At 47.2% G+C, this 25,352-nt stretch overlaps 1 protein-coding gene and 1 long non-coding RNA gene across 19 annotated transcripts in view; one reads left to right on the top strand and one right to left on the bottom strand.

Annotated features, from left to right (window-relative positions):
* Window positions 1–3,495: 3,495 nt before the first annotated feature.
* Window positions 3,496–25,352, bottom strand: part of RHBDD1 (rhomboid domain containing 1) — a 125,008-nt gene continuing 103,151 nt past the window's right edge. For all 17 annotated transcript variants that reach the window (XM_038573994.1, XM_038573982.1, XM_038573987.1 and 14 more), the window contains one exon: window positions 3,496–5,935. In XM_038573994.1, the coding sequence (XP_038429922.1) occupies window positions 5,841–5,935 (95 nt within the window). In that variant the 3' untranslated portion in view covers window positions 3,496–5,840. The remainder of the gene's footprint in view (window positions 5,936–25,352) is intronic.
* On the top strand, window positions 19,954–23,774 carry LOC102157244. Of its 2 annotated transcripts, none has more exons than XR_005378757.1 (3): window positions 19,954–20,054; window positions 20,552–20,855; window positions 22,680–23,774. It is a non-coding gene; the product is annotated as an uncharacterized LOC102157244 (long non-coding RNA). The 2 variants fall into 2 exon arrangements; XR_005378756.1 differs by lacking the exon at window positions 19,954–20,054 and adding an exon at window positions 20,086–20,176.

The following is a 25,352-nucleotide window of genomic DNA, read 5'->3' as shown; positions in this document are numbered from 1 at the left end:
CACGATGCGCGGGGATAACGAGCCCGTGAGCACGGGTGCCACCCGCCCCCGGGGTTCGGCCCTCACCCTAACAAGGACTAACCAGCACCTTCTACATCTGGAACATCAGGCCGGGCCGTTCCGAGCCTCCCAGCCGGGGCCGCGAGCCGCGTGACCGGGACCCTGTTGGCAGGAGGCGAGGGGCTGCGGCTGCACGAAGCGCTTCGGCTCAGAGGTCTGTGCGGCGGTGCAGCCCCGCCGGGGCTGTGGGCGACCGGCTGCTGAGAGCCCGGTCCGAGCCGCGGGGTGCAAACTGGAAACAGGCTCCCTGGTTCTCTGGCAGGATGGTTGTCACAATCCTGGCAGGTAATAGACAATTGTCTTTTTTTTTTTTTTTTTTTTTTTTTTTTTTTTTTTTTAGGCTTTATTTGAGAGCAAGCGAGCAAGAGCAGGGGAGGAACAGGAGAGGGACAAGCAGCCTCCACACTGAGCTCGGAGCCCCACAGGGGCTCAGTCTCAGACTCTGAGATCATGACCTGAGCTGAAACCAAGAATCAGACGCTTCACTGACTGAGTCCCCCACATGTCCCTGGTGATCATCTTACAATGCACTTGGGGGCCCCTGGGTGGCTCAGCGGTCGAGCGTCTGCCTTTGGCTCAGGGCGTGATCCCGGGTCCGGGGATCGAGTCCCACATCGGGCTCCCTGCATGGAGCCTGCTTCTCCCTCTGCCTGTGTCTCTGCCTCTCTCTGCGTCTCTCAGGAATAAATAAAAATCCCTTAAAAAATGCATTTGTGCACACTGCAATTGGAGAAGGATTTTGGTGCCTGTAAACTACTTGAGACCAGGTTTTTTTCCCCCCCTCTACCTCCAATTCTCATTATTTTTCCCTGGTGATGAGAACCATAAAGACCCATTTTCTTAGCAAATTTCATGTGTATAATACAGTATTATTAACTATAGTCACTGTGCGCTGTATGTTAGATACCGAGGAGTCATTCGTCTTATAACTGAGCTTGTATCACCATCTCCCAATTCTCCCCACCCTCCTGGTAACCACCATTCTACTGTTTTTGAGTTTTTTTTTTTTTTTTTTTTAAGATTCCACACATGAATGACTTCATATAGTAATTGTCTTTTTTTTTTTAAAGGTTTTTATTTATTTATTCATGAAAGACACACAGAGAGAGGCAGAGACACAGGCAGAGGGAGAAGCAGGCTCCCTGTGGGGAGGCGGATGCAGGAATCGATCCCAGGACCCCAGGATCGTGACTTGAGCTGAAGGCAGATGCTCAAACATGAGGCCACCCAGGTGCCCCGCTTCGATTTGCTCTTGCTTTTAACACTTCCCTCCAGACACTGAGCAGGGTATTTAGGAGGGAGCAAAGTGAGAGAAACAACTTCACAACTTCCTGGCAGAAAGCCCGGCCAGTGGGCGAGCAGCTTGTTTCAATGCTCAGAAAAGGGACCCACGTCAGGTTGTGTTTACCGAGAGCCATGCGGCAGGGCGCCGCTTCCCGGGTGGTGCTTGTGCGGCCCCAGATGCCGAGAGCCTCTTTCAGCCACACGAGACGACGGATTTTGATCATCTCATTCATTCTCTTCCCAAGCACCGATATGTGTTACCACCAAATATGATTTCTACTGACCATGTTCTAATTTTCGTTGATAAATCCTAAACCATACGTTCAAATCCGCCAGTTCATTTCTGTCATCTGAACAAGATGTCAAGATCACTCTCCCTTGCCCCAAACTTCAATAGAAGAAAAAAAAGGAGCAGACACATCAAAAGCATTCCTGCAAATTATAATGACGAGATTTGGTGGTATAGACAGGGAGTCCTCAGTGGTAGTTTTTGGACAGACTGGGATCTTGGATCTTGTGCTGTGACGTGGGGGGAGGCCTCAGACCGACACACAAGGGTGGCGACACCTTCCCACTTTCTTACCACTGGGCGTGCTATCTTGGGAAGCTTGGGAAGAGTCTGAAATGCTTTCTAGGGGTAAATCCTTTCCTTCATGGTATTCCTTCCTTGATGGGATTCAAGAAAACATCAAAAAACCACAACAGTGTCCATTAGCAACACGTCTATCTCTTAACACGTGCCGCCGGGGACGGTATCATGAGCTGCTGTTTCAGTCCACGGCACTTACTGGTTCTGACATTCCAGACAGAGCATTGCTCGAGGAACTGTGAGGAGACACACAGAAGTGGTCATGGCCCCTGCCTCATGAAGCCTAGAGAGAAGACATCGTCGCTGTAGAACACCTAGAAGCAATTCCAAGAGGCCGTGGAAACTATGACCAACAGCCAACAGGAGCAGGAGATCATGCTGGGCTGTGGTATCCGGGGCAGGACAGGGCCTGGATGGGCCGAGAGAGGGGAAGAGACTGTCCCGTGTAAAAGCACGTCGCGATTAAGCCACAGCAGGAAAGCTCCTGCCTTAGAGGGGGAGACCAGCGAGCGGACGCACAGACCGTTAGGGGTAACTGGGGATGAGGTGGAAAGGCTGGCTGGAGCCTCATGGTCGAGCCTGTGGAGTGTGACCTTCATGCTTTTGCAACAGAGACAATAAAGGCTACGGAGGTGAGGAGTGCCCAGCACAGGGGTCAATTTTGGAAGATTAACTGGAGGAGCTGAGGGAAGAGGTATTTTAAGTGTTGAGTAGAGCAAGGAATTGAGAGATGTTAAGGTCCTCTACATAGAGTCCGTGGTTCTAAACTGCAAGACTGGGGGTGGGTGGGGCAGGAAAGGATCGCAGTGCTCCACGGGAAGGGAAAGGAAGAGCTGTACGTACAAGGTTTGCTAAACGTGTCCAGCTGAATACAGTGATTTACTTGATACTGAAGCTCTCAGGAGGAACGAAGCCTGGGAGCGAGGAGGCCAGCGCTGCCACACCCTGTCTCACGGTCTGTCCTGGGTGGCGAGTCTCATCTCTTATGTAACTGGCCCCCCCAGGGGCAGAACGAGTGTCAGGTACGTAGGCTGGCTCTGCTCCTACCAAACCCTGCCACTCGCTGCCAGCCTGCGCGTGGGCAGCACAGGGCTTCAAAGGATGGAGGGAGCTCAAACTAGCATGTACGACCTTGGCATCACAGGCAGCGCACTCGAGGTCATTACCAGGAAGCCATGTAACCATCCCCTCACCCTTCAGGAAGATTCTGAACCGAGAGGTCTCCTAAGTTGTCTGACCACAACCAAAGTAGGGCAGCTGGGTGCTTAATGGACAATGGGGAAATTGCTATTAACCCAACTACCAACCAAATGATTAAAACAGCCCTAAATGCTTATTCTCCATTAGAGGTAATTAGTCTAATACACTTGCTTTTGTCTTTCTCAACCCAATTCCAGTTTGTGGACATAGCCTTGCGGATTCCTTATTGCAGGAAAAAAATATAAGATGGAAACTGAAAATAAGAAGCATTGGTCAAAAAAAAAAAAAAAAAAAAAAAAAAAAAAAAAAAAAAAAAGCATTGGTCATAGGCTAGTCTATCAGGAATAAAGTAACCATAAGGATTTCCAGAACAGCTGCTAACTGGTTTTTATTTATAACTAGGATGACCTTTCCCACATCTCGAAAGTTGAGTGATGTTCCACTCCATAAATAAAGAAGGTGTGCGTATTTTATTACTCATGCCACACAAAATACAATGGTGTCTACCTGTATACAAATAGAGTGAGGAGCTACTACCACCGAACTCCTACCAGACTCAACAGCAGTTAAGAAAAATACTTCCATAAACAGTGGTTGGACTTTCAATGTAACAGAACACTTTGGTGGGAAAACATTCAGTGAGTGCCTCCAAGGAGCCAGGGCCAAGCCTTTGGGTGGTGGCCGGGGAGAGAGGGACAGTGCAGAAAGGTAAGACACCGTCCTCGTCCCCGAGCCATTCACACAGTCTACGCTCCCCACGTCGAAGGCACATGTTTGTGTAGTTGTGCACAATCAATAACATGGCAAGACATCAGTGCTATCACAGAATTACCTTCACCTCCTGCCAGGAGAAGACAGTGTAAGAATGAGGGTACGTCTAACTGGGGAATGGGAGTCAAACCAGTAGAGCTTGGGAGCGAGAGAAATGACCTTGAACTTGAACATTTTAACATGTTTAAGGCTACCGGACTCGCAGATATGATTTATGTTATAAACACGCTGCAAGCAGCGTCACATCGGTTATAAATTAAACCGCGGAGCCCAGGTATCCTTGCGCAGGTCAAAGTGCTCCCAGGACTCGCGGGTTTTCTTTGCTTGTCTGTACGCAGGTGTCAGAGCCTCTCCTCCCAGATCCGTTCAGATCGGGAACCAGACACCAAGCCGCAGAGTTGGGAGGCTCCAAGCTTGTCAAACATGTACAAAGAAAAACTGAGAAAGTCATGTCCCCAAAATGTTAATCTTGGGGACCTAAAGTGGTGAGAAGATAGTTGATTTTAAAGTTGTACATGGATTTATTTGTATTTTTTATATTGTGATTTTTTTCTCAGTGGAGACCTAGTACTTATTCTGTTCTCCTGATTGTATAGTTCTTGCTTTACTATCACATAAATCAGTTTTCCTGATTGCAAAAGCAATACATATACATACAAATACACACATTTTAAAAAGACTGCAGTATAAAATCATAAAAAAACCCAGAAAGCAAAATCCTACGTGCTCTAACCCCCAAAGATAAGCTCGGTTAACGTATATTTCCTTCAGATTTTGCTTTATGCATCGATAAGGCAGATATATTACTTTCATAATCAGAAAACTATATACAAATGTTAGAAACATACATGAAAACAGGAGGATCCTTTTTGGCTTCCAACTCTTTAGAAATAAATATCTCAGTGACAACAGGGCATCGGTGATACCTGACTTGGTCTTTGTATTCACGAAACACAAGCACCAGGACCCACCTGGAGTGCTGTGGACGGCCTGTGGTTCTAACACTGCAGGGGGCCCGGGGGAACCTTGGACACCTGGGCAGGACAAGTGGCTGTTACGGTGGACATTTAAAAGGCACTTTCTTTGAGGAAAAAAAAAAAAAACAACACCTCAAGAGGGATTTCTCAGTGACCACTTAAACGACTTTGCTTTACTCTGCCTGTAGCACCTGCTGCTGCCCTCCTGACTGGTTAGCTAACACGGGTCCCATCTCTGGGACCCTATCCTGTCACCAGAGAGGCTGCTGTGAGCCTGAAATGTCGGTGTCACCCGGTATCTGACAGAGTGTGTAGTGATCACCCACCTGAGGTCCTACCCAAGCTTTTCCAGCCAAACACTCATAAAGGCAGAGCCACATAAAAACAAAGTCGGTACATAGTCAACGCCACCCAGGCGTAAGGGCCCGAGGAGCCGAGGCACTTGGGCAGGGGTGACCCCAATAACGTTGTTACGGGAGCCACGTGATGCTCCTGGAATGTCATTACGGCAACGTGTCAGGGAGGACTGGGGATGGCTTGTCACTTCCGGCCAGGTTGAATACTGGGCACGCTGGGAAGAATGGGGGTGCGATCTCCCAAGCTGGAGAAAGTCATAGTCTTCACAAAGAGAACAAGGCAGAGGCACCGCTGAGCTAGCAGCATGAGAGAGGCATGTGGCGACCGGTCCCTGTGTAGAGGAAATGCCCTTCTGCCCATGAGGGGGACCGCTCAGCAGGAGGGCCGCTTCCTGAGGGCTGTGAGCTGCATCCAGAAGGCTGGTTTCCGGACAAGTCGGTGTGCTGGTGCATGGAGACCCAAAGAGGCCATGGGACGATGAGCAGAAACAGACGGCAGGTAAGGCTGCACTCTGCTTTGGTGTGAAGTTGGGGCTTGGGGGATGAACCAAATGGGTGGCCAACACGTAACTGGACCACTCTTGCCCAAGATGCTGTGCCACCTCACTGGCTGTCAAATCTGTGGAGCCTCTTCCTTCTCATCTCCTCTTCTGGTGAGAGATGGAACCCGTAGGGTGGAGGGCTCGGCCTGCTATTTCCTGTAGGGAGAAGACACAGGGGAAAGTCAGACACTGTGCATCCGCTGTTCTGACATTTACGGGGCATTGTTGTCCAGGACTTCAAGGGGGAAGAAAAACTGATGGCTTGGGTGTCATCTTTATTTTAGCACGAAGAAGAAGTATGACAAACATATTTCAACTTGAACTGTCAATACTAAACGCCAACATCAAGTAAATATTTTTAGTGTGGTCCAGTCTACGAATCTAATCCATTCATTCTGAAGATTCTTGACAAAACTCCCCATTTTTCCCCCACCATGCTTTAAAATTTATGTCATCTAACGTCTACAGTGTTTACAGCACTTGTTTATTATTTTAAAGTAGCTCATTGCTGTTTCTATCTTTCCCACCAAGTATGCTGTTTGGTTTCCTTTCATCAGCCTCGGGCCCTCCCTCTGCCCCACTGCCTCCTGCAGTCCTCCAAGTCCACCCCAGCCAGGCGGCATCAGGCCTGCTGGAAACACACAAACACCACCGAGCACCAGGGACCCGACTGCCATGATGACCAACATCTGGGCAGGCAGACAAAAATGCAGGCCTAACATCTGAAAATCATATGAAGGATCATGGACATGATTCCTGAAAAGGGTTTCTGCTCATTCTCCAAGACCGGTGCCTTTTCAAAGATGTTTCCAAGTAGTAGGTTGGAAACCTATTGGTAGGTCGATTGTTAAGAAACACTATAGTGAAAAAAAATGTTAGAGAAAGCGCCAGAAACTAAGTCCATCTTCTCACAAAGGAAGACCAACACTGTACGACATCACTTATATGTGGAATCGGAAAAACGGAGCCTATGAAAACAGTTGAATGGCAGTTACCCGGGGCTGGGGAACAAGTGTTGGGGAGCTTCTGTTTAAGGGCACAAACTTGTAACCAGCAGATAAGTCAGTCCTGGAGATCTCATGCACAACACCGTGATTACAGTCAATAATAAGGTATTACAAACTTCGAGGTTGCTAAGCGACTGAATCAACTCTTCTCAACACAAAAAAGGAACTGATAAACGCATGATACCCTACAAGTGCTGGCTGATGCCGCCGTGGTAATCATACTGCACTATACGAATGTATTAAACCAACAGGTTGCACATCTTATGTTTACGTGACGTATGTCAGTTATGATTGATTTAAAAAAATCTGATTAAGGAAAAAAAATCTGATTATGGAAAAAATCAGTCTGCTCCATCCTCCACTGGAATTTCAGTGGTCAGATGATGAGAAATTCTTAAAAGGCAGGCAAAAGGTAACCCCTCTTTCATTTTGTTGCTGCCCCAACCCTTACCTTTGTTTGGTTCTCCTTTCCTTTGGGGACCACGGGACAAGTACCTGCCCTAAGCCCCCTGCTCACTCGTGCTGGCTGCACTCTACTCCAGGGTTTCTGGGATGGTGTAACCTATGTTATTTATCAACCTTCATTAAGGGTGACATTCAAACACAGTACAGGCTTACAGGACTTTCACCATAAAGAGTTTATGAATAATATTAAGATTAAAGTTTAAGTGATTCGGTTTGGGCTGTATATATTTGAAAAGGAATCTCTCTTTTCAGAGTGGCAAATGCCTTGAAATCACAAAGAGGGGCGCCTGGGTGGCTCAGTCAGTTAAGCATCTGACTCTTGATTTCAGCTCAGGTCATGATGTGAGGTCGAGCCCCACATCAGGCTCTGCACTTGGCACCGGGTCTGCTTGAAATTTCCCTCTGCCCCTCTCCTCGCCTTCTTTCTCTCTTTCTAAAATAAATAAATCTTAAAAAAAAGAAATTACAAAAAAACTCATGAATCCAATTACCATTAGTTTATTGCTTAAAACTGTCATAGATGATGGAGCTCTAAATCCTGCTTTCTCTTTAATAGTTGTTTTCAACAAGAAGACGATTCTTAATTGCACTTGTGAGAGCAGGCCAGCATGTGACACCCGTGCCAGCAAGGCAGCAGGGAGCCGTGAGGAAGAGCTGGTAGTGTCAGAGGCAAGCTCGACGTGGCATGTGGAGTCTGGGCCACGGGGCATGAGCCCACGGAGGCTGCAGGGGTGCTCAGACCCCTAAAGGGAATCCCAGCCTCTATGAGAAAAAGCCCGAGAGTTCATGTTTCCATGAGGCGGTGGGGAGTCCAGGCTCCATTCTGCTCCTGGGGTCCCAGAATGAGCGGCCCGCACAAATGCACTCTGGACCCACTCACAGGGCGTTGGGGGAGAACAGGGCTGAGACAACGGAAGTGCCCCGTACTGGAGCAGATAAGTCACATCAAGGAGCAAGGACCACTCCTTTGCTTACAGACCCTTTTTTTTTTTTTTTTTCACAGATTCTATTTATTCATGAGAGAGAGAGGCAGAGACGTAGGCACACAGGCAGAGGAGAAGCAGGCTCCACGCTGGGAGCCCGGTGTGGGACTTAATCTCGGGTCTCCAGGATCAAGCCCTGGGCTGCAGGCAGCGCTAAACCGCTGAGCCACCGGGGCTGCCCTTACAGAGTCCTTTTAATGTGCTCTGTGTCAGTCAGCTTTGACTGGATTTTATGATCCCAAGTTTACAGATGAGGGAGCTGGGGCTCAGAGCGCATTAGGGACACACATGAGGTCGTGAGGTGGGTCTGAGAGGCAGCAAAATCTTGCCCTCGGGGCTCCTGACTGCAGGTCTGGCTCTACCCCTCCTGTTCCCACTAACCTGTATTGCCATCACCTCTGACCTCTTGCCATCCCAGGTGCTCCTGCCCAAACCCAGAAGGATGTGTGGGGACCTCCTACTATCTGGAAATAGAAAAAGAAGTTCCAGCCTAAAGCCATTGACTCTGCGGTCAACACAGACAGGATTACAAAGTTCCCACATGGGGCCCCTTGGATTCCTGCTTTCCAGGACCACCACAGGGCCTGGTCCTACCACTAACACAACAACAACAGCACCACCTCATCTGCAGTCAGGCCTGATTTTAAGGGCATTTAAAATCCCTCAAATTCAGCGGTTCTGCTACCATCGAAGCCACCCGACTGTGCGGAGCATGGCTTAATTGCATCATTTCAGGCTTTGCACATCACACTGTTCTTAATCCCAGGGGTTAATTTTTTTTTTTTTTTTTGGAAAGTTCTCAAGTGTCAGTTAATCTTTGCTATTTTGAAGACAATAACATATCTGATGTCAGTCATGAATGATGACACCACTTGACACGTCTGTGCCACCCTGGGGACAAGGCCTCCACTGTCCCATCCAAGTCTCGGCTAAGCTCTGTCTTCCAATTCCCTGCTATTCATTTACTTTTAAGTTTGTTCCTCTGTTTCTAATGTTTGCAGTTGCATCACATGGTCTATTACTTCTCCCCATAGCCTCCAGGATCCTCTGCAGGCATTTCTCAAAGGGTCTTAGAAATGTTTTCTTTTTTTTTTTTCAGAAATGTTTTCGATATGCACTCACATTTAGTAAGCACTCAGAAAAGATGCAGACAGGCGTCTGGCTGGGTGGTAGGAGGGGACGCAGCCCGGTCCCTGGGGATGTAATGAGAAAGGTGTTGGTAGGGCATCAAGAGGTGCTTCTAGCTGTACCTGGAACTGGACAGCAGACTCCAGGCAAGTCTCCATCTCGCAGGTTCTGGGAGGTCGGGGGGCTCATCTGTGAGGGGAGGCTGCCTAGCAAGGTGACTGCTGCGTCCCTCCCACCACTATGTAGTCTGACCACCTGAGACTAAATTCCAACTCCTCTACTTTTAAAAAAAATTGTATTTATTTAAATTAGAGAGAGAATGAGAGAGAGAGAGAGAGAGAGAGAGAGAACCAGCAGGGGGAGAGAAAAGTGAGAAGCAGACTCTCCACTGAGCAGAGAGCCCGATGTAGGGTTCGATCCCGGGATCCTGGGATCATGACCTGAGTCAAAAGCAGACGCTTAACCAACTGAGCCACCCAGGCGCCCCCCGACTCCTCCACTTGTGACTACACATCCTTGAGCAAGCTGGTTACCTTCATTTGGCCTTAGTTTCCCTATCTTTACAAGAGGATTAAGGACAAACTCCTTCCCTAGATTGTTGAGAGGCAAGAAGAGAAATGTTGCACATAAAATGCTTAGCTGAGCGCCAGGCATGGAGAGGGCCTGATGAGGGCCGCATGTTATAATTTCTCATCTCTAACATCATCATGAATCACGGGGCAGATGTCGACTGGTTAGTTATCGTGAACTGACTCCATATAAGACACAAACGAAAGGGACAAGAACAGTGACTTCTCGCCAGACAGAGCCCAGTTCTGTTTGAAGCCCACTTGGCAGCATTTTGTACAACATGCGGAGTTGCTGCTTACTCAGGAATCTGCCTTCTAAGAAACAGATACCCCCCCCCCAAAAAAAAGGTAATTAACAGCCTCCAGTTTGCATCAGCTTTTGTACCACGGAGAAGCCCTTCAGTCACTGGTAAAAGCTGGCGGGCGCAGCCAAGACCTCCTCTTCTCTGCCGAGTTAAATCATGCACTGAACCCTGACAGGCCTGGGTGTGACACCCCTGCTCTGGTGAACTTGGTACAGAAGATTAGTATTTATGAGCCCTGCCTCCGCATCCCTGTAAATGGAGGTCAGCTCTCAGTGTTAACTCAGAGAAACAGTGAGCATGCTTCAAAGAACCTCAGGAACAGTGCCCGTTTTCAGATGATTTAGCTCAATTATAGCACCAGTAGTGAGATCATAAGATTTATTGATTCATGGTTCTTGATGGAAAAATTTTCAGTTCCCTACCCTTATGTATAATGCAGTAACCTCTGCATTTTACATCTAAGGGAGGAGAAGCAATTTCATCCAGATAAGAATTGCTAAAAAGAGCACCACGAGTTGATGGCCAGTTTCCCTCCTGTTCACCATCCCTGTAAATAGAGGTGTTTAATTTGCTGGTATTCACAGATCCTGCCCATGATCTGATGAGCACTCTATACCATTCAGGGAAATTACACTGATGTGAGTCACAGGATGGCATATCATTCCCTTATATTAGGAAGCTAAAGAGGCAATCACTTTTTTTTTTTTTTTTTTTTTTTTTAAACCAGGAAACCTTTAAATAAATCACCAGTGTTCTCAGGGATCTCTACTGTCAAATGAGGGCAGCAGCATGGGTCCCACATTTGCTCTTTGAAGGTTACTTTATTAGAATTCCATGAATTACAAAGCTCCCAAAATGCCTTCTGAAAGGGCGGTTGCTAAGTCATTTACTGACAAAGACCAAACAAGCTGGAAGGAATTCCAAGTCCAACAACTTGGCATGATATTCTTTGAAAAAGGGAGATACTTAAGGACATAAGACCACTGTATTTTTTGAGTCACTAATTATAATGTCTGTTTGTCTATCCATCCATCCATCTACCTACCTACCTACCTACTATCTATCTCTTCAAGAAGAGTTTGAAATTCACCTAAAACCTCATAACTCCACACAAATGGAAGCTTCATTATGGTATACAGGAAAGGTAACATCTAGAAGTGACTTGAGAGGGGCTCCTGCGTGGCTCAGTGGTTGAGCATCTGCCTTTGGCTCAGGTCAGATCCCGGGGTCCTGGGATCGAGTCCTACATCGGGCTCCCCTTGAGGAGCCTGCTTCTCCCTCTGTCTATGTCTCTCTCATGAATAAACAGATAAAATATTTTAAAAAAAGAAAAGAAAAAGAAGTGACTTGAGAGAGAAAATAATCCCATTTCTACTCCTCAACCAATCAGCTCAGCCACAGTGGAGATATTTCTTTGTTCTGAAATGGTATCTGGAATTTCAAAAGGAGAAGCTGAAATGGAGACCCACTCAGTTGCTACTTTCCCTGTTGTACTTTTCTCTCTGATCTATAGTCAGTTTATTTTGGAAATCTTTATGTTACAACATACTTAAAAAAAATAGGTTAGAATCCAGCTAGCTATTCAAGTAACCTAAAATATTCGGTCTACCATGTCAGGTCTAGAGTTTCTTGCAATACAGACAATGCATGGTCTGACCTCTAGAACAGAAAGTTCTGGAGACCAGGAACGTCTGCTGGGCCACTGCTACACGCTCACCTTACATATTCTCCCTCCTTTGAAAAAAGTGCACAGCTTGATTAATTTTTGTGAACTGGACATGTGGGGCCAATATCCAGATCAAAATACAGAACATTTCCAGCATTCATAAGCCTCTCCGTGTATCCTTCACTCAAGAGTATCCACTATCCTGGTTTCCAACGGCGTAGATTCTTTTGTCTATTTTTGTGCATAAATGGATTCATACAATATGCGAGTTTTGTGAGTGGCTTCATTTTATGTTATGTTTGTGATCCATATTGTTATATGTGGTTTTTATTTTACTTACCCCTCCGAGTACAATGTCCTGGTCTATTTATAGACAGAGGAAATGAGGCCTAAGGATTTTCAGTAACTCGCTAAGGCCACATAGCCAGTCAGTGGCTGGGTCAGGACTCAAACCCAGACGGATCCCTTTCTACTTCCATCGAGAATTGAGGTATACCAGTTGTCTTCCTTAATCCCAAACCAGACTCTGTCAACCTGAACAATACCGTCACTTTAATCATGACTTGGAAGCAGGATCTGAAGCTTGCCTTCTGCCTTAGATAGGGCTCACTGCAAACAGAAACCTTTCTTGGGTAACTGAAGGGATCTGGGATTAGGAGCTCCTTTGATGACGTATATAGTTTTAGCAACAGGCCCAGCTCCAAAGGGCAGCCTTGGTAGTTAACTATCAAGTTTGTTTTTTTTTTCCTCAAGTATTTTTTAAACAGAAAACAGTGTATAACTTCTTAAAGAAACAGTTTGATGCACTTTCTACGTCACTGTGCTGGAGTAGCAAGGGAGGGAGGAGAAGCTGAGTGTCCACCTGTCATTAGCAATCCCTGTAACACAAGGCTTTTCTTTATAACTGGAGTATAGTTGACACACAATGTTACACTAGTTTCTGGTGTACGACACAGTGATTCAACAGTGCTGTGCATTATGCTCTGCTCACCACAGGGCAACGATCATCACCACACCACGCTACTGTAACACTAGTGACTATATCCCTTGGGTTATGCCTTTTATCGCCATGGCTTGTTCATTCCAGAACTGGATTCCTGTATCTCTCAATCCCATTTACCCATTTTCTCCAACCCCTCTCCTCCCTTCCCTTCCTCTCTAGCAACCATCAGTTTGTTCTCTATATTTATGGGTCTGTTTCTGCTTTTTGTTTCCTTAGTCATTTATTTTTTAGATTCCACATGTAAGTAATATCATATGGTATCTGTCTTTCTCTGACTCACTTTACTTAGCATCATGCCCTCTAGGTCCATCTATGTTGTCACAAATGGCAAGATCTCCTCCTTTCTTTCATGGCTGAGTAATGCTCCACTAGATATTATATCACATCTTTATCCATTCATCTATCGACAGACACTTGGATTGCTTTTGATATGTATTTTTGTAACATATGAATGTGAATTTTAATACTAAAAGACGTTCCTCTTTTAAAAAATCAATGTCTTAAATCTTTTGAAAATTCCCTCATCATCTTAATACTTTGTCAAGATGGATTTTCATAGCACTAAATATCTTTTTTTTTTAGAAATGATTTTCAAACACCTTTTACATTCATTTAATGATGCTTTAGAATGTTTCAAATTTTCCTTGATCTAAAATAAAATGCCATTTGGTCAGCAACCGGGAGGTACCTCAGTTTTATCCATATCAGCTGATTCTGGAAACTGAAAAGAGCTCGACTATCTCTGAGAATATCAAGGTACTTTGGGATTGTATTTTTTTTTTCAACTCAAAATCATCTAGGGATATTTGTTGGATAAATATATGCAAATCTTGGAAACTGGACACAGGGCTCCCTGAGGGCAGAGGCTGTCTCTCACTTCTGTATCCTTGTTGTCTAGTACATCTGAGGGCTGTGTGTTTCTGGCTGGGATGACAGAAACCAAACGTGAGCTTTGTCTTGAGACACAGATTTGAGAACATACTTGATGACAAAAAAAAGGAAGCTGAAGGTAGACCTTCCCATCTGCGAGGAGGGAGGGGGTTCTCATCAAACAGATCTATATATGAGTATGGACAATGCTAGAAAAAAGATAACAACCCTTTGGGAAATTGAAATTCCACAGTCCTCTCCGAAGCTCCAGGACCCGTGCTGGCTGGTCTTCGGAGGGCGGCTGCCATCCCCCATGTGTCCTGACATCTCTGATGGAGATTCCACACTTGCCCACAGACAGGGCCGTGGGGCGGGGTGGGGGGTGGGTAATGCACCTGGGTAATGCTGTGGATACATTCCACCCAGCCCGCATCTGTGCTGGACTCCACTCTGGGAATCCTCAAAGGCATGAAGTATTCCCCACATCCAAGTGGCATGTGCACCAGTCTCCAGACTCCTTGGCCCTCTGTGAGCTCTGACCCTCGGGCCTTTAACTCAGGCAGAAGCTCCCCATGGGGGAAGGACAGGCAGGAAGGGACTTCTAGTGGTCTCCTCAGAACCTGGATACAAGTCCCCCTGCCAACAACACCCCATGCTTCTGACTTCGGATTTTTTGGGTTTTGATTTTTTACCTTCATAACTTTCAATGTCATTATTTTTTAAAAAAGGAGGGGACAGTAGGTAAGAGAGTCTTTAAACTCTAATAAATTGAACTACACAAGATAAAAGGTTGCCTCTTCCCAAGATACACAGAGTGCTGTCCCACAGCCCACCAGTTGCTGTGGTGTTCACCCTAAAAAGTAGTCGTGGTGGAAGCCTCCCTTCCTGGCTTTCAGCAGCCCCAGTCCTATGAGCAGAGTTTCCAACAAACAGCAACCAACTGGCCACTGAAGGCAGAAATCAGAGCCACAGCCCCTTAATTGTACAAATGCAAGATGCCTAGACAAAGCCAGACAGTCTTGGAGATACTATGAACTGGAGAGTCACCCAGTTTGCCGTTGTGGCCCTTAAATGTCAGTGTAAAGAATAAGGAAAACCCTACTAAAATGCAGATTACAAGATCCCAATGCCAGAGATTTTTGTGCATTAAGTGGTGGCTGGAAACTGCATCTGAGTGAGTACTCAAGTGATTTTGTTGCAGGTGGTGTCAAATCACTGAGAATTGCCGTGGAAAAGATCACACCTCACCAGACCTGGGTTCACATCCTGACTCCGCTAGGGCCTTGGACAAGTCTCTCCCTTCCCCAGGCCTCGGGCTCATCTGTGCCACAGGGGTGCCGGACTAGACACTTTACGCTCTGCACAGAGATGCCACGACTTGTTTGGTTTTCAGTGAGACATCCGGTTGACTGGCCCATGATGGGAGAGTTCAATGGGCCACACTAGCCACCAGCCTCCTCCTCTGCTGCCTGCGGCCTGGGCAGCTACTCAGAGGACCGTGCCTGCCCTGCTGACCAGCCTGTCCATGACTTCCAGCAGCTGAGCACACAACTGGCCATGCTATGCTCCTTGGCTCTATGGCCTCTAATTCAATGGGTCTATTTCCTCCTCTCTGACATTTTAACTTTTCGTAAACTTTTAACTTTGGAATAATTTTAGATTTGCAGGAAAGCTACAAAGATAATACAGACAATTCAATTCCCTAATGTTAACATCTTACATTGTGTCGTTGTCGTTGTCAAAACGAAGGAATCATTTCCAGGGATAAGTGCATTCCTATTAACTGAATTCCAGACTTCACTCGGATTTTACCAGTTTTTCCACTAATTTTCTTTTTCTGTACTAGGACCCAAGGGCACATTTAGTTGCCTTGTCTTCTTAGCCTCTTCTAGTCTGTGGCAGCTTCTCCATCATTCCTTACATCCTATGACCTTCATGATCTGGAGGGGTACCGGGCCAGGCAGCCTGTAGAATATCCCTCAGTTTGGTTTGTCCGATGTCTTTCCTCACAGTTGGACTGGGGTCATGGTCCTTAGGAAGAAGGCCACAGAGGTGAGGTGCCCTTCCCGTAGCATATCCAGGATTCCTGCTATCAACATGACTAATCACACGTGATGTATGTAATCTTGAGCACTTGGGTAAGTAATGTTTGCCAGGTTCCTCCATTTTTAAACTTTTTTGATGAGTTCTGAGGTAATAAAGCTTTGACTCTTGCCACCAAGGGTTACCAGGATGAAATGGAAGAAACAGGAGTAGGTAGGTCATGCAGGCTTCATCACCTGTTTGGGGATAACTGGATATGTGTGTGGTGGGGGAGGGGGACCATCCCTGACCTAAGCCGGGCTCTAGGTCTCTGAATTGCAGGTGAAGTGGTTCTCTCACACTCGTGTCAGTGTACGAAGCGAGCTGTTTGAGAGACTTTCCAATTCTGTAGGCTTGGCATGGAACCCAGGCACTGTATTTTTAATGAGCTCCCAGGTGATCTTAACCTACACTAGCTCTGGGGACCCACTGAGCTACTGCTTAGATTTTTCTTGCAACCCTGGTTTCGCGTTCCAGTTTTTACACTTGCCAGCAGGTGGACCCAGAGGCCTGTGACACCGAGTCCGCTGAAGAAAACTAGGGCAAATTCCAGTCAACAAAGCATTCCGCATCGTAAGCAGAATTGGGGTTATTTTGAAACAGATGGGCTCTACAGAAGCTGCTGCACTGAATATTATGGAGTTGTTTATTGTCTCGATGGTCTGAAACTGGGGACTATTTGCCAGCATCTAGCAGTTTCCATGTCCTATCAGACTTCTTCAAGAGCAGACAGGACTGACGAGGCCCTAGGAGAGGGTCAGACAGGGGTATGGATGTGGATGTGGAGACAGATCTTTTAACCAGCTCTGAACTCAGAATCCACTCCTGCTGCTGTGCTTGCTGCCTTGCATCACGGAGTGCTTTTTACTGCACTGATCTCTATCACCCTAACTCCAAGTTAGAAAAGATAGAAAGATACAATCTGTGGTAATAAGATGATCTTCGATAAGGGAATACTAAAAATGATTTATTGTAAAACCTAATCAAAGTGGTTCTGTTTATTGGTCCACATTTTCACCCAAACCCCACTTACACCTGCCCCCCATGCTCTTTTCCTCTGCCTCTTCTCCTTGTGCCACCCCAGAAGATCACCAGGAGAGAGGAAGCGAGATCAAGAAGGGCCTTCTGGTGCTCATTTGGACCGTGCCTGATGCAGTGGTTCAAAGTGTGTAGGACCAGGACTTTTAAACGGAGTATTCTGAGTTCTGGAAATCTGCAAAGAACTCTGGCTTCAACAGTTCTTCCCTGAAGGATGTTTTTAATTCCTTATCCTATGACCCCAGACACTTTGCTGCTGTCCTGGCTAGCCCCGGCCCAAAGGGGCCACGAAGGGGTCTTTGAAATTGGTGGCTTGGTAATTGGTGGCCTGGCTGTCTCGGCTGCTGGGCAGCCCCCAGCGATCCAAGGGATGTGGATGCAGGGATGTGCTTCCTGGTCGATGGGGCCCTGCCTGAGGTGGTGGGTCCCTGACTGCCTGGGCCAGCAGCACCCCTTGGTCCAAGGGATAAAATGCCAGGTGCATCGTCCACCCCCATTCATGCTCAAAGGGAGGCTCTTCATTCAGAAATAACAAAATGCCCAAGGCTATTGTTTTTTGCTTGGGCTTTCAAAGCCCCTGCTCAGACCGAGAGACGTTTAGGCCTATTTCATTTTTTTTCTCACTCTCTCTGCCTTAAGTTCCAAATCAGAGACAGCTCATGTTTCAGCTCTTTAAGCAAAGGCCCAAAATAATGTTTTCGTTGACTTTTGAAATCACAGACCATTTAAAACTAGACAATATTTCACTCAAAAACCTCAATCTTCTGAAAACACCGTTTGGCCTTTGGGTATGAAAATACAAATAAACATCATCCCAAGGAATCAAGGAATAAGAAAAAAAATATGGAGAGCCTATGTGGGGAGAACTTTGGAGAGGGACAAGGGAACTTAGGGTAGAAACCTCTCCTGAGAGGAATCACTGGGAGGGGCGGGGGCAGCAAATCCAGGTGGCCTGGGGCACCCACTGCAAGTAACCGTGTGTCAGGAGAAACAAGGCTGTGCAGCTTGGGGAGGCACATAGGCTGGGACATCTGGCTCCTAGGCTCAGTGGCCATAGGAACCAGGTCCCATAGCCACCCAACGCGTCCATGTCATAGTCCTGCAAGAAACATGGCCTATGGAAGCACTAAAGGCCAGATACTGGATCTAGAACACAAAGTCCCACAGTTTGATGTGGGAGAGCAAGGTGAAAGGCAGATCCTAGGTTGTAACTTGGGAGATCCCAGACCAATGTCTGTGGTGGGACCCAGGAATCTGCATTTTTCTCTCACACCTGGAGTGAGCTATTGGACCGACTTGGAGAAACTTGGATCAGAAGAATCCCACACTGTATTCTGGGGAGTCATCTGGCCTTCAGCATTGGCACCAGCAGCATGGCTGGTAGGGTCTTGGGTTGTTAATGCTCAATTCCGGATGATGTGTGACCCAGCTCTCCTGAAGATACCATATATACAAACCATTATGGTGCTGCCCTGAAGATTCCATCAGTCATAACATCAGAGTAAATGCAACGGGCCCAGAATCCCTCATCCTATCCTTGGAAAGAAGCAGTTCATCTCTAGATCCCTGGTGCTAGGAACACGGTGGGTGCATCACAAATGTTTGGTAAATGGGCAAAGAATCAACTAATTTGCCATCGGGGCTGGGCAAAGAGGGGGTCAGGATGACCCAACCAGGACAGCGGGGCCAAAGCACACTGAGGGAAACATAGGTAAATGGTGGCAGGAAGGAAATTTCAAGGTCTGGGATCTTGGTTTTTGGCTTGGGTCACTAACCAGCTCCCAAACCCTGAGCCATTCATGAGTGAGGGGAGGCTACACACCCATAGGCTGCAGAACACAATTCAGTTTGTTTCCTCCATGAAATTCCTGAAGTTTTCCTGGGCTCTGGGGTTCACGATACTTTAGGGAACTTACAGTAGCTAAGAACAGGCCGAGATAGGAAATGTATTACGCATATCCAAGCCCAACGCATCTTAAACACTTAAAAAGTTCAAATTATTTCTGCTTTTCTAATGCCATAGGCCTGATTAGTGCATAACCGCATGTCCAGAGATACTGATATCAAGACAGAACTGAAAAACAATCCCTGACCTAGGAAGCTGTCCCTGAGATTTTTGATGGCCAAGGGGAACATCGTGATTCAAAGCTCTCACGAAAGCTGAAAGCCTGCCTGCTTCCTTTCATGGCAGGTGGGGCGAGGGGAAGACAAAACACTCTGAGAAGCCCTGTCACGGGGTGTGCCATGGTGGGTCCGAAGTGTGTGGGTGGGCAGGGGCAGGCTGGGGGCCTCCCAGGGAAATAAGCTCTGCACCCAGCCACGAGCAAACAAGAAAACGTGAACACTAGAGCCAGATGGTTTAAAAAAAAAGGGTGGGGGGGGGCAAGAGAGGGAGGAGGTGGGAATAGGGAAAGAAGGATGAGACACCCTTGTCCAAAGTATGACGGCCAAGAATTGTGAATGGTGACAGTTGGCGGCTCAGAAAATTGGGGTGGGCTCCTCTACCAAGGTGTCCACACCAGGAAGGTGAGGACAGCACAACCTTTGAGACTTTCTCTGTGGATAAGTCCCATGAGATGAGTGGCTGAGAGAGGCTGTGGGCGGTGGGGGGTACACAAATGGGCAGGAGCCTTGCTCTCCATGTTAGAGCCGAGAAAGTCTTTGTGTGGGTCAGGGTCCACCTTGAGCTGTGGCACTTGCGGATTTCTGGGATGTGATAAGCTAGCCCACAAGTACGATGGTTGTTTAAAAAACATGCTTGCTTCTTCTGTATTCGATGGTATTTAGCCTAAGCCTGAGCCTAAGTGCCACTTTCTTGAGTGTTCTTTTAGGTCTGGTCAACTCACTGCCATCCACACTGCATTCTGATCATGTGCCCCATTAGAGAGCATGTGTGTGTGTGTGTGTGTGTGTGTGTGTGTGTGTGACACACACACTTTCTCTATCTGTCTCACACACACGCCCCATGACCGAAACATCTCTACTACATGAGCCCTCCCCACCCAGCCTCGGGAAGGCCTGGGGGGCTTTCTCAGACTGTTCTCACACCCCTGGAAGGGCTGCCTCCAGCTGACCTAGAATTTGCTCTGAAAGGATTCTATAACGGCCTTTGCTGTGGAGAGGTACTCAGTAACAACAAACAGTGACTTATTCTTACAGGTTTGTTAATAATTTCTAGCAGAATAAAACTTACTTTATGAACACTAAGGGAGACCACGGGACTAAACTTTCTGAACTTGAAGTGCCAAGTGAGGAGTCTAAAATTATCCTGGAAAATGGATGTAAGTGAAGGGAGGGAGTATGTTGCTTTCTGAGCCTCCTCTCTGGACGTATCTCAGTGTGTGCTACGGACAGATTAAAAGCTCCTACGGGAAGGCCAGTCTATGGTTTTAAGGAAGCTCTGACGTTTTGATCGAGTGTGGACAGGAGATTCTGAATGAGATGTGTCTAGTCCACCACAAAAATCATGGGTTTTCCGAGCAAGGAGGGGGGTCACTTGGGATGGTTGCATCCAATCGGCTCATGTTGGAGATGGGAGACAGCAGCATAGGGAGGGTAAGTGGTTTTCCAGCTGATGCGGCTACAGCAGCAGAAAGAGAAGCCAGGTCCCTCCACTGTCTGTTCCTAACACTCGGCTTCTTTATTTTCTCTTTTAGGCTCATTTCATCCTGCATAACCCACACCACCTCCCTTGTCAAACCTGGAGTGGACACTGGTGTCTTACAAAAGTGCCCTTCTGCTCCCTGGCTCTGCTGGGGACAGTGCAAGGGAAGGGTTTCCCGGAGCCAGATGGACCTGAGTTTGAATACCACCCCTGCTCCTTGTCCTGCGCCCTTGGACATGTTACCCTCCTCACCGACCTCTGACTTGTTATCTGTGAACTGCAGAAATCGGCTTCGTAGATGTGCTCAGAAGTGAACGAATCAGAGGCTGTCAGCGCCAGGCCCCAAACCATCGAGAGTAAGTAGTACCTGTTATTTTACTAATAACCCCCTTCCAGGCAGCCCCATCCTGGGAATGTTCCCTCCATACAGCCAGTTAATCACACATACCCAGACCCTAGTCACCCTGGACATCTCCCTCTTCTCACCTGGCCCTCTGTGACACATCACCAAACCCTGTCATTTTAATCTGAATGGTTCTCGAACTCATCCATTTCTCTCCATTTGCCCCATCACCACCCCTGCCTGAGCACCTGTTTTGGGAGCCTGGACTGGCATCTGAGCCCCTAGATGATCTCCTCACATTCTCTCTGGCCTTCCTGCAGGCCATTCCCCACACACTTGTGGGAGAGCTTTTGGAAAACATGCACCTGATCCAGTTCATCCTCTGCCTGCCCAGGGCTTCCTTTTCTTTAAGTATAAACATCAAAATTTGTACCCAGCCCAGGACACCTGCCTTCCATCCCTTCCCACTCACTACTTATCCTTTTCCAACAACCAGCACAAACACTGGATCCTCAGGAAAGGGACTGTATCCCCTGAACCCTCCGTGAGGTCCTCTGCCCTGGGCTCTCATGGGAGCATGTCCCCTTCCTTCAAAGCACATGGCGCCCCCATTGCTAATTTGACAGGACTCATTATTTCAGGAATGTGCATCCTCATTGGGCTATGAGCTCTGTGGGTAAGAGGAGTGAGGGGTTGTGTTCACTTTCTCTAAGGATGAATAAATAAATAAACAGATGCATGACTGAGAGGGAAGGAGGGACAGAGGGGCAGCGTAGTAACTATTGTCCTCATTTTATAGATGGCCAAACTGGGGTTCCAGAAGGTGTGTGATTTTCTGAGGTTTCAGAGCCAGCATATGATATGGCCTGGATACCAGGGGTTGGATCTAAGCTTAGTGTTCTGAGGTTTCAGAGCCAGCAAATAATATGGCCTGGATACCAGGGGTTGTATCTAAGCTTAGTGTTCTTTCTCTGTACACCACCAGGTTGCTCTGGACACCAGCACCCACATCTCTCCCTTTAAAATCCAACTTTCTTCACTTTAACCAGTGGCTCAGCAAAAAAATTTGTGGGTTTTTTTTTTTTTTTTTTTTAAATGGGAGGCTATGAGGGTATGGGAGGGGCCGTAATTGGTACATGAAAAAAGAAGAAATTGCAAGTTGATACATTGGATATTCTGAGCTGAGGAAAAAAAAAAAAAAAGACCATGAAAAGGCACAGAACTTGTTGCTATTTAGACCAAGTATAACCACGTTTCTAGAACTGTTTCTACGGGTCTGAGGATAGTAGATTAAGGGCAACTGACTTGGCAAAAGGCCTAGACCTGTTTTCAGATGCTCTTAGGTTAGAAAAAATAAGGACAGTTAAAAAGCCCCAATGAGGACACTATACCAACATGACTGATAAAAATGGAACAGACTTCTATGAGTCATTTGTAGCTTTAAATACTATAGAAAAAAAAAGAATTTATAAAACATGCCCAAACAGCCTCCCTTTGATGTGGCGAGCCCTTTTAAAACCACATTGTTCAAATTTATGTTAAAATGCAAACCCTTCATGTTTACAATGGTACTCTTGGAGGAATGCAATATAAAAGTACAACTGTTAAATTTCAAAGACAAGACTTATAACCCCAGAACAATAGGGCATTCCCAGTGCAAATTTATGAGCTGTTAAACCTCAAAAGGTTTCTTCAATTAGCAGTGAAGGCTTTTGACATATTTGCAGCCTGATATAGGGGCTGCTCTTTATATAATTTGGGGTGTACTGCTTTTATCAGAACTTTTCCTTACTTTTATTGACCTCGGCCGACAACTATTGTGCTTCTCTCTGCACAGCGTTTGATCCTGCTAATTATGCTGTGAGGCCGGGACGGCATTTCACGGTTTACCATTGCTCCTGGGGCGCGCTACAAATTATACATAATGCATTGCATTGTAATTGCTGCATTGTGAACTTGGCTCGCCTTTCCAACATAAAATACCGACATCCAAGTAGTTTTATTATAAAAAAAAAAAAAAAAACCATAAGGGATTCTTTCGGATTATAAACATCTGAAGACATAACATTCTCATGAATTCCAGCTGGCTATTTTGGACACACAGAGGGCAGGCCAGGCTGAAAAGCAAAGCAAATATACTTCATATTAATGTTTACAGAGAAAAAAGAGGAGGCAGTCATAAAGGCAAGACTCGACTGAATGCAAAACGAAACGGAGGGGGCACAAGCTGAAGTGGGGACAGAAGTCCAAACCGAGAAAGCAGAGATGCACATTCTCAGGATGGTCCCTTTGCCTCACTGTGCCTGGAGGTCCTCATTTCAGAAACAAAGGCGCAGAACCAAATGACCACAAAAGTCTCCTTTTCCCCCAAGACAGGGGCCTCGGGAGAGCAGTGGCTTGTTTTCCGAGTCCAGTTTGTAGGAACCTGTGTCTTGTACCAAACATGGGGCCTTGTGCCGGTGCCCTACTGCTTTGGGGGCCCTTAGAATAAGACAATGCCTCCTCTTTAAGGGGCAGGAGGTGGGGTGGCTGCATGAACGGAGCTGCAAGTTTTCTCTATGCAGTACCACCAGGTGGAAACAAAATCACAAGAATGACATCATGGTCAGTGAGGCTCACCGCCGCTGCCGCTGCTTGCACGCCCCGGGCCAGAAGTCCCCGCCCCAGACACCCCACAGCCGGCTACCTGGAGCTCCGGGCCTGCGGTTCCTGTACCAAGCAACACCGAAGAACCAGGCGACTACTCATCCTCGCTTCTCCCCTCCCTCCAAAATGAGACGGTAACATGATCTATGAATTCAGACCAGTTCCTTTTCACCTCCTTTCAGGGAGAAGAATGTTCTAGAAGAGCTTAAGTGGAGGTGGCACTCAATCTGAGCACATTCTGCACCAGTGAGGATGCCATTATCAAAGAAGGGGCTTCAGGGGTGTGGTGAGGCTGGGGTGGGGTGGGTGTGGGTCTTAGTAATTCCTGACAAATCATCACGATCTGAGGACATGCCCATCCCTTGCTCGCCGCAGTGGCTGCAGTTAGGAAGTCAATGACTAGGCATCCTTGTTTCTCTTGCCTAATAAGTGGGCGGGGGGGGGGGGGGGATTATGTCCAAGATCCAGGATGAGCAGAGGGCACAGGCTGCCCCTGCAGGCCCTGCCTGGAAACTATGTTTGGGCTGGCCCCCAGGGGACAGCGGCCAGTTCTATCACACCTCACAGTGTCCCTCGTGCCAAAGGCTCAGGAGGTCACATCCTTGCTCCAATCCACACCTGGTCTCCAAAGAATCGAGACTTGTAACCAGTCAGGTGGGCCATGCCAGTGGAGGCAGAAAGGCTGACTACTTGAACTGAGCCCACTAGTGGGACTGCTCTCGTATTTTCTCCGTTGCTCAGACCTAGAGAAGGAACACAGCACCTCGGCTTCCGTCAGCTTTACTCCTGCAGCCAGACGCACTCAGCGGAGCCCTCGGGGGCGCGTTTTCAGCTCTTGCTTCCTGTGGGCAGAGGCGGAACTTGACTTGTGTGTATGGCGATCTCTTCTTAACTATTTGCTAAATCATATGTAGTTTCTATAGGCATCACCTCAACTTTTAATGTGCTTGGATAAAAGGCAATAGTTGAGGAGTCTATGTTTAGATCATTGTTGAAAATTCTAAGCCTAATAGATTTTCAAGGACTCCTTCTTTGTGTAGAAATACACCCATGTCCATGCCCTTCTGCACTAGGCAACGCTGGACGGTGTCTTTGCATCCAAGCAGACTTCCCTGTTCTGCACCAAACTGCCGCCTTTCATTAAGAGCCCGGGTGGCTCAGTCGGTTGAGTGTCTGCCTTCGGCTCAAGGTCATGATCTCAAGGTCCTGGGATCAAGCCCCATGTTGGGCTCCTCGCTGAGCGGGGAGTCTGCTTTTCCCTCTCCAGCCCACCCCATCATGCTCACTCTCGTGCTCTCTCTCTCAAAAAAATAAATTCTTAAAAATAAAAAAGAGAGAGAAAGAGATTAACCAACAGTTTCTGCTATCTAGCTGGGATTGGCCTGGCTTCTGAGGGCTCCGAGGGGAAATGAGAAAGTGTCAGGAAAATCAAGAACTGGCTCACTCCAGGAGGAAGGGCCCTTCCTCAAGGAGATGACCACTCCTGAGTGAGGGCCTCAGGGGCATCTACTCCACTTGGTCCTGTCAAAAAGCATTTCTCCTTATGCTCTTTTATCCTCCTGGCACCACATTAATCCCTCGGAGACCCCACAAAAGCCTGGGTCTGAAGGCTCATGTGTTAGAAATGGAACTGCCAATTAAAGGAAAGGAATAAGCTGCAGCTTTAAAAACACAACTCCCCCCCACACACACACTATGAGACCCGATTTCCCCCCCTGCCCTCCACAGGGTCACAGCAGTGAAGGAGTTGGGGCAGCTGGCATTGATGTTGGTCCATATGTAGCCATCAGACCAGCCGACCCAGGCCTCATCTGTGCCACGGGAGCCCAGTCTGAAGAGATGTATGGCCTAAAAATGGTAAAGG

The sequence above is a fragment of the Canis lupus genome, chromosome 25, assembly GCF_011100685.1.
Source record: "Canis lupus familiaris isolate Mischka breed German Shepherd chromosome 25, alternate assembly UU_Cfam_GSD_1.0, whole genome shotgun sequence".
Taxonomy (NCBI): Eukaryota; Metazoa; Chordata; class Mammalia; order Carnivora; family Canidae; genus Canis; species Canis lupus.
The sequence above is the reverse complement of the archived record's forward strand: the minus strand, read 5'-3'. Positions and strand labels throughout refer to the sequence as shown.